Raw genomic sequence first — 13,251 nt, 5'->3', positions numbered from 1 at the left:
GCCCGTGGGCACCAGGTCGCCCGCAGGGACCACGCGAGTCGCCCGCAGGCCTGTTCTAAAAATAGAACTAGTTCAGGGTTCTCCAACACGTTGCTCATGATCTTGGTTCGCTGATTCGTCATTTGGTAGAACAGGTCTAAATTTCCACCCAATCAAAATTACAAGTATCCCCCTCCCGAGATGAAACGGTCAACTAGCTGTCAATCAAACTTTAGCGCTGGTTTGCTGCCTGTCATTGGAGAGGGGCGGGGCCCAGGATGAGCCAGATGCCAGGCAGGTAGTGGGTTTAGCCCCGCAACGATGTCGGCTGAATATAGTCAGGGAGTTATTTTCACCAACGATGAGGCACGGACTTCTGTTTGACTAATGTGAAAGACAAGTGTGTGTGTGTGCGTGTGTGTGTGTGTGTGTGTGTGTGTGTGTGCGTGTGTGTGTGTGATCTGTGGCGTGTTCTGGAAGTCAATAAAAGATGCAACATGGAGTGGAATTTCACCAAAGTTCACAGCAACTTTTCTGGAGATTCTCCGGTGGGAATCAGACTCCGTGAAGAGAAGGTAAAAGAGCTGAAAACTAAAGTCCAAAAACAACAGCCCATGTTCACTAAACTGACCAAGGCCAGCGCTTCAGCAGAGGCATCAGTAAAGTGGTTCACATCCTGGACCAGCGCAAACATATGTACACTATCTGCGCATGCGCTCAGACAGCTGGAGTCGGACCTGAACAGGTGCCTCTGCGTTTGACTCCAGTGTGATGACTGTAGAAGTGACGGGGATGGTGGATTTATGTGGGCAAAGTTCTGGTTTTAATTAATATGTTTTTACAGCATATGTGAATTTAGAAAAGGTCAAATCCTTCAGAAAAACAGCAGCACATGCTGGTGAAGTTTTATTGTGTGAGTGACAACGTTCCTTTTCACAATTTCAAAGTATTAAAAATGCACATACAGGTGTGTATTATTTGTTTTTAGTAATTCTATAAAAATATGCAGGATTGTTCCATATCATAATTTTTGACATAGTATTAAAATATGTGGGAATACAGCAGCAAATGCTTGTATTTGTTTTTTTCTACTTTTGATTTTCTTAATTAAAGTCAAATTATAGTTTCATATTAACACTTTTTAAGTATTGTAAATGTTAAAACAAAGATATATAAATAAATAAAATAAATGAAGAGCACAATGTTACAAACGTATGATACAAAATATGTGTATGTATGAAAAATAGCTATGTAAATAAATGTTGCTAAATTAGTGTAGCCCTCCGGCAACTTCATTAGGTAAAAGTAGCCCACAGAAGAGAAAAGGTTGGTGACCCCTGCAATAAACTGTCTAAGAAAAACATTCTGCACATTGAACAAACATCTAAATGAATAATAAACTGCTATATGAGCATAAGATTACCAAAATTACGATTAGCAGAGGCCAAGCATGCTAAGCAACACGACAACGTTACATACTGAATGTTGAACAAGTAATTTAACCTTTAACAACTATAAGCAGGGTCATAATCACCACATACTAACTCAAACCTGCACATCATAATCCCATGCAAACACAAACTGTAATAGTGAACAAATTATACATCATTAGAAAGCAGAAAACACTTACTTTCTGTCAAGAACGCACAGATAATAGAATAAACACACCAAAGTCCATTACACACAGTCCACTGCTCCTCAGTGTCACTGGGCTCTGCAGCTTGCCAGTGTGTCCGGACATGCCCAGACATGTTTTTGCTGCCAGTCCTCTGTACCAGCAGATGGTGCTGTTGAGCACTTAGATGAAGCCTTACTTTGTCGGGCTTTCTCACATATGTTATTATTTTACTGGTTCGGCCCACTTCAGATCTAATTTAGCTGAATGTGGAACTGAGCTAAAATGAGTTTGAAACCCCTGCCCTACACTGAAAAAAGGGGAAAGGGAGGACTGTTCAATTTTCAAATAAGTAGTTCACATATACCACACAATTTATTCATATTCTTCCTCCAAACATATGTCAGTCATGTCTACTCCTTATAATCTCGATGGATGTAAAGTCAGCAAGTTTCAGTCAGGTTAAAAAATAAGGAAATAGTTCTGTTTGGTTTGGAAAGGCCGCCTCCTGGGGTCCTGCTTCAGGAGGGAAAACCACATTTGCAGTCGGCCATCTTTTCGCTGGGACTAGACTCCGGGCGGCTCCGCGCGGCGTCTATTCCCAAACTGTAGGGGGCAGTGTGCCACAAACGCATGTCTATCACAGTAAAAAAAAAAAAAAACTAGAAAAGAGGAAAATTATCAATAAAGTTACACGAAATTTGTCTGTTTCCCTGTGTTTAATAAAATTCCAGAGCCAGCTCAACTCTCTCAGAATCCGTGGGACGTTTAGGCTCCCCCCTGGGTCTACACTTCTCCCTTTGGCTTTTTTTTTTTTTTTTTTTGTTTTCACCTATCTGTCCCGAATGTTTTTCCAGGTTTTTTTTGCCCATTCCTCCTCTTTGCCGACTGTGGCTGCAATTTCCCTCCATGAACTGTTCACCACACGGCGATGGTCCCGGTGTGACCAATGACACCAGTGCCTGTACTTCTGCACTTCTACCACCAGGAGCTCCTGAATGTCGGCCATGTTGTCCGTGCATCTCTTACAAATTTTCTGAGGCGCGCGATGCGGAAAGTTTCCGCTTGAGATGAGCCGCGCAAAGGGGCGTGGCTGTGAAAATGACGGCAATTGACCGTGTGAAGCCGCACAGAGCTCGCTGACGCGGTAAGCATAAACCAGCCTTTATGCTGCTTGGGACGGCTCTTTACAAGGTAAGGATGAATTAAATATTCTAAAACGTTAGTCAGAATTACTTTATGCACTGTTTTCACAGAGCCTGGCTGTTATATGCCATTAGCACTGAGCAACATGAATATGTCAATGTCAGTGGTAAGGTTAGCTTAAGTTTCCACTTGCGTTAGCTACGTGACTGTTGGCGATTATTATTTGAAATGTGGTCGTATTATTATATGTATACCTGTGAAGTGCTCCAGGAAGTTGTGATGGAGCTCGACAGCACCACTCTCTCTAAGAAAGCCCAAGTTCTTAAAAACAAACTGTATTAGTGAGCTGTTGCCAGATATGACATGGGTGAGACAGCAGTTTACCATGTTTGCTCCTTGGGATACAGAACATTGTTGCTTTTTGATTGCACTGATGATGCTTTGAGCACTTACAGAACTCACTTGCACTGCCTTTATATTTGCTACATCATATTTAGTTGAAAAATCGGACCAATGGCCCTGTAGCTTACCGGCCAAATGAAAAGCTTTGGGAAATGTATCCGGATGCCATTTATTATCACCCAGTTCTGTGTATTTATTCTATTACAGAAATAGCCCATGTTTTGCTCATATTCCAATCAGATCTGTAAAAAAATTCAAATTCCAACTTGATATCATTGATACTGATTTATTGGATCAATCCACTTCCTATCTCTTATAATGGGAAAATTTGTCAAAGTCGCACCAAATCCAGAATCAGATCTGGACTGAAATAATTTCAATACCTTGTGTTGACATCATCATACAGAAGCTGTATACCAAGTTTGAAGTCGATCAGAACTGGAGTTTCGGAGAAGAAGACGATTGAAATTTTTTCCCCATAAGAGCCCATGTTAAATTTTCCATAAGTTCCCGGATCCAGAAGAAGATCCTGATCAGCATGTGGACATTAAGTTTTGGTCATCTCCCCATCAGGGCTGGACTGTAGAAATGTACACTTGATATCATTTATATTTACTGAGTTATTGTATCGATCCACTTCCTATCTCTTATAATGGGGACATTTTTCAAAGTGGCACCAAATCCAGAATCAGATCTGAATCCAAATAATTTCACTAACTTTTGTTGACATCATCATTCAGAAGCTGTATACCAAGTTTGAAGTCAATCAGAATTGTAGTTTCGGAGAAGAAAACGATTGAAAGTTTTGTAACGGACGACAGACGATGACGCCGCATGACGACAATAACTTACAGCCTGTCAACCGGTAAGCTAATAACAATGGGGAGCCTTGTGTGGAGCGTTGTTTAGCTTCAAGACTTCCGAACCCCAGTCTACCATGTTAGTCCGTTGGAATATGGACTGTTTATCCCACTAGTACTGGACTGAAATGTTGCAACTCACATATTGCCACATTGCCTTCATGTATGTTTTTGGCAATATTTGTTTATAATGTGTGCCTACAAATTGGACGTCAGAAGTGTTTGTGTTACCCTGACCATTGGGCCAAAACGGGCCTGCCAAAGGTTTTAATTTGTCCCACTGTATGAATTTGGAAAGTGCAAAAATTATACTAAAGTTATTAAGAGTCAAAGGTGTCATATTTGTTTTAGGTCAGGTTCCACATTCAGCCCAACTGTGATCTCAAGTAAACTAATAGTATAATAACCTATAAATAATGACTCCAAATTTAAATCAAAATTTCCTTGTAAAAAGTCAGTATCGGATCGGTATCTGATTGGTATCGGCAAAACTAATCCTAAAAAAAAAAAAAAAAAGGATCGGAAGTAAAAAAAAATCAAGATATCACTAATATTTACTGCAAGTGTTTTAAAATTTCTTCAATATAGCCTACAGCATTACTTGTGTTATGTTTGATTACTAAATGTTTCAGACAGATCACAACTAAATCTGTGACTAAGGTTCATTCCGAATACATGGTCTTAGAACCTAATGCTTTAAGTGCTTTATGATAGATTTGATTCAACAAAATAACCTGTTTGAAATGTAGTCAAATTGTCCTTTTTTAATTCCATGAAAAGGTCATTTATTTCAGAACATAGATGCCTACATCTCCACTGCACTTACTGACCTATGACAAACCCTCAAACCGACCGTCTTGTCCCTTTACTGAATCTAGTTTCTCCCCCTCATGATAGCCGTTAAATCAGCATCATTTTACTACATATTGTAGCTTGTTTTCTACAAGAATAAGGATTCTGTTGGGTTTCTGTAGAATTGACTTAGAGTCTGGTTTTGACCAACTCGATATATAAAATGTCAAGAGATAACTTTCTTGTGATCTGGCGCTATATAAATAAAATTTGATTGATTGAGTGATTTAATTGGTTTCCCCTGTAAGTCGCTTTGGAAAAAAGCGTCTGCCAAATGCGTAAACATAAACACATAAACATAAGAATAGCATGCCTGAGTTTGTGTCAGTAAAGGAATTTAACAGCATTTATATCACATGACTGTTGGCCTGAGTTTTGCAATTATTGGAACATCCTGCAAGTAATAAGGTTAGAACCGCATTTAGTATTTTCACTATTTTCACAAACTTTACGGAAGTGAAAATAATATGGCAGAGTGTAAAAGAATTTAAAGACACTACGTATAAATATCTAAGAAGTTGTCAGTATTTATATATTGCACGTCAGATCGGAGTAAAGTTTTACCTTGTTTTACTGAAGCCAATAAAGTAAAGCTCTGTAGGTTCAAAGTTTTACTCAAGGACGCTTTAACAGGAAAGACGTGGTTTGTAAGATATAATGACACTGTGTGGATTAGAGACAAGGTCATACATCAGAATACCACTGGTGTGGAAACCAGGGTACTGGGTTTCTTTAGAACAGGGGTCTCAAACTCATTTTCTTTCAGGGGCCACATTCAACCCGATTTGATCTCAAGTGGGCCGGACCAGTAAAATAGTAGCATAATAACCTATAAATAATGACAACTCCAAATTTTTGTTTTTGTTTTAGTGCAAAAAACCCTATTAAATTATGAAAATACTTATTTTTATAAACTATCCAAACAAAAAAGATGTGAATAACCTGAAAAAAACTGAAATTTCTTAAGAAAAATAAGTGCAATTTTAACAGTATTCTGCCTCAACTTATCATTTCTACATGTGCATTATGGATCGGCAGAGGTGGGTAGTAACGCATTACATTTTCTCTGTGACATTTACTTAAGTAACGTTTGACATAAATTGTACTTTTAAGAGTACTTTTAATATGACATACTTTTTACTTTTACTCCAGTATATTTATGAAGAAGAAATGCTACTTCTACTCCATTACAATGGTGCACATTCTACTTTTTACTTTTATTTTTGGTCATTTGTTAATGGACGAACCATTTGTTTTGTTTTGTTAGAAAGATTTCCGCCAAAAACTCACATGACTCACATGAGTTAAAGAAATTCAACAGAAGGGGAAGATATGTTAAGATAAAGATATCTAGGCTAACTTGTAAAAGTAAATAGAAAAACATGCACAGTATCTGCCTCCATAAGAACAGACTAAAAATATTAAAATGATGGAACCAACAATGATTATTGTGAGGTATATTTGTAACTAGCTGTAATGTTCCCATATATATATTCCATATATTTTATTTTAACATTTCATTTATTGATTGTTGAATTTAAAAGAACAATAAATATGATGTTACTCAGGAAGTACTCAGTACTTGAGTATTTTTTTCATTAAGTACTTTTTTACTTTTACTTGAGTAATTATTTGGATGACTACTTTTTACTTGTACTTGAGTAATATGTTTCTAAAGTAACAGTACTTTTACTTGAGTCTAATTTTTGGCTACTCTACCCACCTCTGTGGATTGGATCTACAAAGACACTAAATACTTGGTAACAGGCAGAAAAAAATTTAAATTGTGCTTAATTTTCTTTAGACATTTGAGGTTGTTCATATTTATTCAGGTTATTCACATTTTATTGTTACAGGATAGTTTGTAAATGTTAATATTTTCATAATTTGTTATTTTTTGCACTAAAACAAAGAAAAATTTGAAGTTATCATTATTTATAGGCATAGTGTAATAGGATTTTTTTCACATCAAACCAAAAAGAAAATATGGAGTCATTATTTGTTTTAGGTTTGTATGCTGTTATTTTTTTTTTTTTTTACTGTAGATCATATTGGTCTGTATGTGGAACCTGAACTAAAATGAGTTCCACAGCCTTGACTGTGGAATTTTGCACTTTTCAAATTCATCCCACGGGCCGCATTGGAACATTTGGCGGGCCGCATTTGGCCCCCGGGCCGCATGTTTGAGACCCCTGCTTTAGAATAATTCAACTGGAGGTGGGTGGTATGACCCAAATCTTCTGTTACTTTATATGTAATCTTATTTCACAGTAACCAATAAATCACAAAATAAAACTAGTGTTTTTTTTTTCCTTAATAAAAATACCATCATGTAGACTCTTCTCCATGTTTATTTCCTTTATGCAAATTTCCTGCCTGCATTCATGTCATATAGGAGAATGCAAAATTACAATTAAGAAAAGTATTACCATAAAAAGTGAATAGAATATGAACCAGAGAACAGCTTGCACCCTCTTCAGCTGTTTAGTGTTGACTTTGTCTCCATCATGTGGCCAGAAATTGTTACAACTTTGTGCATTCACATCCCTTTAAAGGAAACTGAACTGACATTGTTTGCAGTGAATTTTATTGGTTTTTATCAATTAAATGTGTTGTATTTACAAGTGGCTCTAGCAAAATGGAGACTAAAATTATACAGAGATAGTAAATCTTAAACTGCAGCAAGTAGCATGTGTGCACGATTTAAAGATTTAGCAATAAATGATTTAAACTTGTTTTCATAGCTTAATTAGAAGTTATAAGTGTAGTTATAACTGGGCAGATGAGTAAAAAAAACAAAACAAGCAAATCTGTATAGAATCAAAACTACAACCAAAGGAACTGTGATGTGATTGTTTATTGCAGCAACAAAAACATAAAGCTAAGCAAACTTGTATACAGTTTGAGGGGGAAGACATCCACATTGTTAGTTTTATCAATTTTCACGTATGTTTTTTTAATCCAAATTAGAAGAACATTCAATTATGACCAATTCATGTCAACATCCTTAAAGCACAATTCATTCTTAAAGACAATCTGGAGAATACAGCTTGTCAGCAGATCATTTCAAACACTCAACTATGAACGCAAGAATGATTAAATGTTCATTTAAAAAAAAAAAACTGGGCTTCAACAATTGATTTTTGTACTGAATGTACAGGTGGTTTTGCCAAAGATGTAGCAATTAGTGAGAAGATGAGCTTATTTAAAGACAACCTCTTCACCTACTGTAACGCTCATCTGAATGAATCCTGTCTTTTTCACGTTACATTCATACATTAACTTCTATAATAATGTAGAACGACAGGCGTCGACACCAGTAACATTTGATTCTGGCAAATATGGAGCAAAGAAAAAAGAAACATTACACCAATATACATCCTCAAAATCTCTTAAAGTACTGTATGCAAGAACTCACAAGGCACAAGTAAATCTCTTCAACAAGAATGAATGAACACATCATAATAAAAAGGTAGAAAGTACTTTCACACAGATTGGATCAGAACTACCACTCCTATTGCAGAGTGGTGATTATTCATGGAAATACAGGACCTCGTTGTTGTAACCAAAGGTCCTACACTTATCTGTAACATTTCTTTGTCAAAATAAAAGATCTTTCAATACATGTTCCATATACAACCCAGAAAAAAAACAAAAAAACCAAAACTATCAGCACTTGACTAAAGAGAATAAGCAAATTAAAGCAACCCAGAACAGAATGAAGACATACAACTCCATCTTCACTTCACGGACTGGATGGAAACATTCAGAGGCAAAACATGAGGCTTTTCCAACAATTATACCCACGCTTACACTTTCATTCATGTATGTGTGCAGTGTTATCCTGTCTGGGAGGCAACTACAGATGTACGTAGTGATGGCTTTAGCGGAAAAAGGAATCTAAAAATGCGGACGACAAGTGCATTGTGTAGCAATTAACTGTATATATACACAACATTATGGGAAACACTGTTCCCGATAATAAAAAATCCACCCCTACAGTGAAATATGGAGGGCACTGCCTCCGATACGGACACACACTGGTAGGCAAAAACTACCTTCTTCTTGATCATTATGGGTGACACTGCACCCGATAATGCTGTCAGGATGAGAAATGTACATGTACCAAGGGACCAGCGCCGACCGAAGGCCAGAGGTGTTGAGTAAATATTTTCTCTGATGTGATATGTGAGCTGGCCTTGCTTAAAGGGCCAATCCAGTGTCAGTTAATTGGAAAAGCACTGACCTCAGAAGTGCTTTGCGCGTGTCAAGGACTGGCCGTCGGTAAGCATATACACTTCTTTAAGCAGATGCTGCTTTTGTCATTTCGACAGTATAACTGTCATAATTATGGAAGGCACTGCTCCCGATAATTATACTTTTTTTTTTATAAAAGGCAATAAAAAAAAAACTATTTATAGTGAACCCTGCCACTGATAAATAAATAACAATAAATAGACGTACGGTTTCTGTTTCAGTGCCACGTGGTTGGAGACCTTTTCCCTTGATTTCTGAAAGGCCTACAAAGATTATGTAAGAAAGTGGAAGATTCAGATGGTCAAAGTTGAATTCAGATTTTGTTTTTGAAGCTGTTGCACATAAGGACTTTTCTCTACAAGATTTAAGCAGCATTGGTATCAAACGGCGTCGAGTAGCAACAGCTGATCGTCCCAAACAGACAAAAACTGTTGACGTATGATTCATCTCCCGTCCTTTCAGCAACTTCTGAATCTCTGACAGCGAGTTGAGTGACATGGCTCCGACACGTACCAGCTCAGGTTTGAACATGAGGCTACAGCAGCAGGTGTGGATTGTAATTTTTATGGTAAACACATGGGATGTAAGGAGCTTATCATGCTGCCTTTTTAGGTTTTCTTTCATATCTGAGCTGGTAAACTCAGCTAGGACTGACCTGATACTGTGCTGATGAGGTTATTACTGGCTGTCACTACATTCAACTCCATTTAAATAGTGCTGCCTGTTTTAAAGGTAGTCATTACTAGCACCAAAAATATTCAGCTTGTATATGCGCATCACGAAGAAAAAAAAAATTAATCTGGGAAAATGTACCGATCTATGTATAACTTCACTACTGCTGACATTAGTTCTATTTGTTTTAGTTAAGGCAGAAGGCTTCATTCATTGTATGTCATGTGTTAAATTTCAGAGGGCAGTTACAGAAAATGATAATTGTAGTTTTAGAAACAGCTTCAGTTTCCAAATTCTGTCACTATTGTTGTTATTCCTGGTATTAGCTTTGTTAGTTTTCACGCTGCCAGCTGTTGTAAGAGGGCCAAACCATGAACGGGGGAATGAGACTTTTTAGATTTCGTTATCCAAAGACCAGATGTTCCCTGCTAGTGAGTTGGCACAGCCCTGAAGGGTCCAGGTGGCCAGGGCGAACTGGTTGCGGAACTGGTTGGCGTCGGCCTCTGGGTTTTGGGTCTTGAGGGCGTCGAGGTGATCGAGGAGCGCGGCGACTGTGTGAGAGCCGGAGCCGAGGAAGATGTGGCGGAAAGGACTCTCATACGGAGACACGTAGGGAGACAGGAGGTTCCTTTCCACCTATAGAAAGGACACGAAGGAATGTCATGAACAAACAAACAAAACAAAACAAAACAAAAAAAAAAACACATTACACATTTCAATTCATTTCAATTTCAATGTGACGGTATAGCTAGCATATAAACAAAGTAGAAAAATAAAATCATTCAGTTGCCATTTTGGCTGCAATGGGTTTTTTTTTTTTTCCATGGATGAACAGTAGATATAAATTTGTTCCCCAGGAAAAATGTCTGATTTAATCTATAAAACAGATAAGATTTGGAAACAAGGAATGTCCCGATCTGATCTAAAGGTCGGATCAGCTGCCGATCTGGCATTTTTTATTAAAGGCATTGGATCAGATTTATTCACAAGATTGGGCCCATTTTTTGTTTTTTTTGTTTTGTTTTTTTGTTTGTTTGTATTTTTTTTTTTTTTTTGGGGGGGGGGGGGGGTAAACAAATGTCCTGCCCCCTAAAATTAAAGTTTCCAAAGGTAGGGATAAGAAAAATGAGCTGCACAACAACGGGACGCTTAGAGGAATTAGTGAAGCATCTGTAATCTGTAAAGTGTCTTTCACTTCAAGGTCCGGTAGTGATACACGAGTCGGGATTTTTTCAACCCATCCCGCTTTTTTTGAATTATGTGACCCAACCGGCGAGTAACTGTCATACTTGTTTTAGGTCAGGTTCCACATTCAGCCCAATTATGATCAAGTAAAATAATAGCATAATAACCTATAAATAATGACTCCAAATTTAAATCAAAGTTTCATTGTAAAAAAGTTGGTATTGGATCAGTATTGGCAAAACTAATCCTAAAAACTACTCGGATCGGAAGCAAAAAAATTCAGATCGGAACATCACTATTGGAAACTGTATACATCTGCAGTGAAAATTAACATCTTGGTAAAAATAACTCCAAGTACAAAAAAACAGAATTTTTCATTAAATATTTATGATGAGCTTTCACATTGAAGTAGAGGGACTATAAATATCAAGTACTCGTACATAAGTTGAAATATGTTAAAGAACTATGGAACAGAAAGTTCGGTACATCAGAATTTATATAAAAAAGGGTTGTCCATCTTGAATTCTTCTTCTAAACAGGAAAAATTAGAAATTTTCATCAACATTTTGTAATTTAAGCCTATATAGTGTGCATACTGCAATGAAAACTACTCATTTTGTCAAGACTATCTACAGTCGACCTGTCACATGCATTTTCATTAAAGAATCTGTACCAAGGTTATAATAGTTTTGCATTTTTTATTATCGTTTAGTTTTATTTAGTTTTGACTTTTTTTTTCTCTAATTCAGTTAGTTTTAATTCGTTTTTAGAGCAGGTTTGCTAGTTTTTATTAGTTTTCTAAATGCTTAGTTTTAGTATTAGTTTTGTCATCTTTTCTCTTCCTCGCTGTTGTATTCAGATAAATCCCAGACAGGACTCTGCCGCTTTCTCCTAACTTTAGTCTCCATGTTTCCAGGTAGAGTGGGGACCAGAAGAAGACTCTAAATAAGAAGTGACGGACAGTGAAGCACTGTATGGTGCTGCCAGCTAAAATTGCTAGAGCGAAATAAATTGATTTCGTATCAATTAGACATTGACAAAGACGAAAACAAAGGGAATTTTATCCAGAATTCTGATACGTTTTAGTTTTGTAAGCACACAATACAGTTTCAGTTATCGTTTTTTCTTTTAGTTTTTATTTATTTCAGTTAATGAAAATGTTTTTTCAATTCTACGTTTTTGTCATTTCGTTAACGATAATAACGTTGATCTGTACTTCTGTGAGTCACAGTCTAAATTGGGGAGGCCTTACCATCATGATGCGATCATTGATTATGCGACACATCTCAACGTCCTCGAGGTCACTGTTCTTCTTGTCCGATTCCAGGTTGCGAGAGGCACGGCTGTAGGAACCATACGCCGACATCAGCCACTGCATCGTCAGGGCCTTTGGCCAAAGCTGGGGCTGCAACTGGAACCACACACACACACACACACATCCAAAAATCATGGTTAATTTTCATAAAAACACCACCGTCAATAAAAAAATCTCATCCAAACCAACCAGATCAGCAGAGGATACTCACCCTTTGAACATCAGCCACTTTCCTGTTTATTTGAGCGACCTTCGTACGGATAATCTTGTCATACTTCTGTACGTCGAGCCGCAAGATGTAGTCGTGGACCAGCCTCAGTGCTATCTGACCTGCAAACTGAGCAGCTGTTTGAGCAAGCTGAGGAACCTCGTTGGATGTGGCAATGTTCAGTTTTTCCCGTGTGTCCAGATTTGTACCAAAGTACTGATAGTCCTAGAACGGAAACAAGGACATGTGGAAAATGACAGGAAATGAGAAGTGCACATCAACAGTGGCTACTTGCAGATCTATTTATATCTATTACAGTGATATGACTTACCAAATTACCATTGGAGAATCTAAATGAGAGTGAAGGAATTCCAGAAAAGGCGAGGAAAGGATATGCAGCGCTCTCCTGCTTCATGTTCTCCAACCTGAAAATGAACAGAAGATGAAGCTCTGCCGTCTTTCAATATAAACACAAAAGGAAGATAAATATCCACATTATAGACTGTGCTACAAAATGGGAAAACTTTCAGCCTAACAGCACTTGTCGTCAGTAACCACTTTTTCTGATGTTAAGCCACAAGTCACACTTACAAAAAGGATTCCCAGTTATTTTTTCCATACTGGGCAAAGAGAGTTGCAGCTGTATTCGGGGCAGTGACCTATAAGCAGAAAAAAATGTAATAGTATGAGTTTGTTTAATCTTTAGGGAGTCCAAAAGCAAATAAATAATTCAACAGTTGGCTTCTAACAGTGCAGCCTG

At 37.5% G+C, this 13,251-nt stretch overlaps 1 protein-coding gene across 4 annotated transcripts in view; it reads right to left on the bottom strand.

The window, feature by feature from the left end:
* LOC115436977 (transferrin receptor protein 1-like) overlaps positions 1-13,251 on the bottom strand; it is a 45,624-nt gene that overhangs the window by 20,448 nt on the left and 11,925 nt on the right. For 2 of the 4 annotated variants that reach the window (XR_003937889.1, XR_003937890.1), the window contains exons 14-18: positions 13,083-13,150; positions 12,823-12,916; positions 12,495-12,716; positions 12,221-12,379; positions 9,101-10,419 (exon numbers count right to left, since the gene is read on the bottom strand). Coding sequence is in view for 2 of the 4 variants with exons in the window: in XM_030160014.1 (XP_030015874.1) it covers positions 10,177-10,419; positions 12,221-12,379; positions 12,495-12,716; positions 12,823-12,916; positions 13,083-13,150 (786 nt within the window). In the remaining 2 variants the exon portion in view is untranslated. Of the gene's footprint in view, positions 1-7,693; positions 10,420-10,653; positions 11,636-12,172; positions 12,380-12,494; positions 12,717-12,822; positions 12,917-13,082; positions 13,151-13,251 lie in introns of those variants that run through there. The other 2 variants (XM_030160014.1, XM_030160015.1) reach the window with 2 other exon arrangements.

Source organism: Sphaeramia orbicularis, chromosome 17 (assembly GCF_902148855.1).
Source record: "Sphaeramia orbicularis chromosome 17, fSphaOr1.1, whole genome shotgun sequence".
Taxonomy (NCBI): Eukaryota; Metazoa; Chordata; class Actinopteri; order Kurtiformes; family Apogonidae; genus Sphaeramia; species Sphaeramia orbicularis.
Note: the sequence above shows the minus strand (reverse complement) of the source record. Positions and strands in the feature narration are given on the sequence as shown.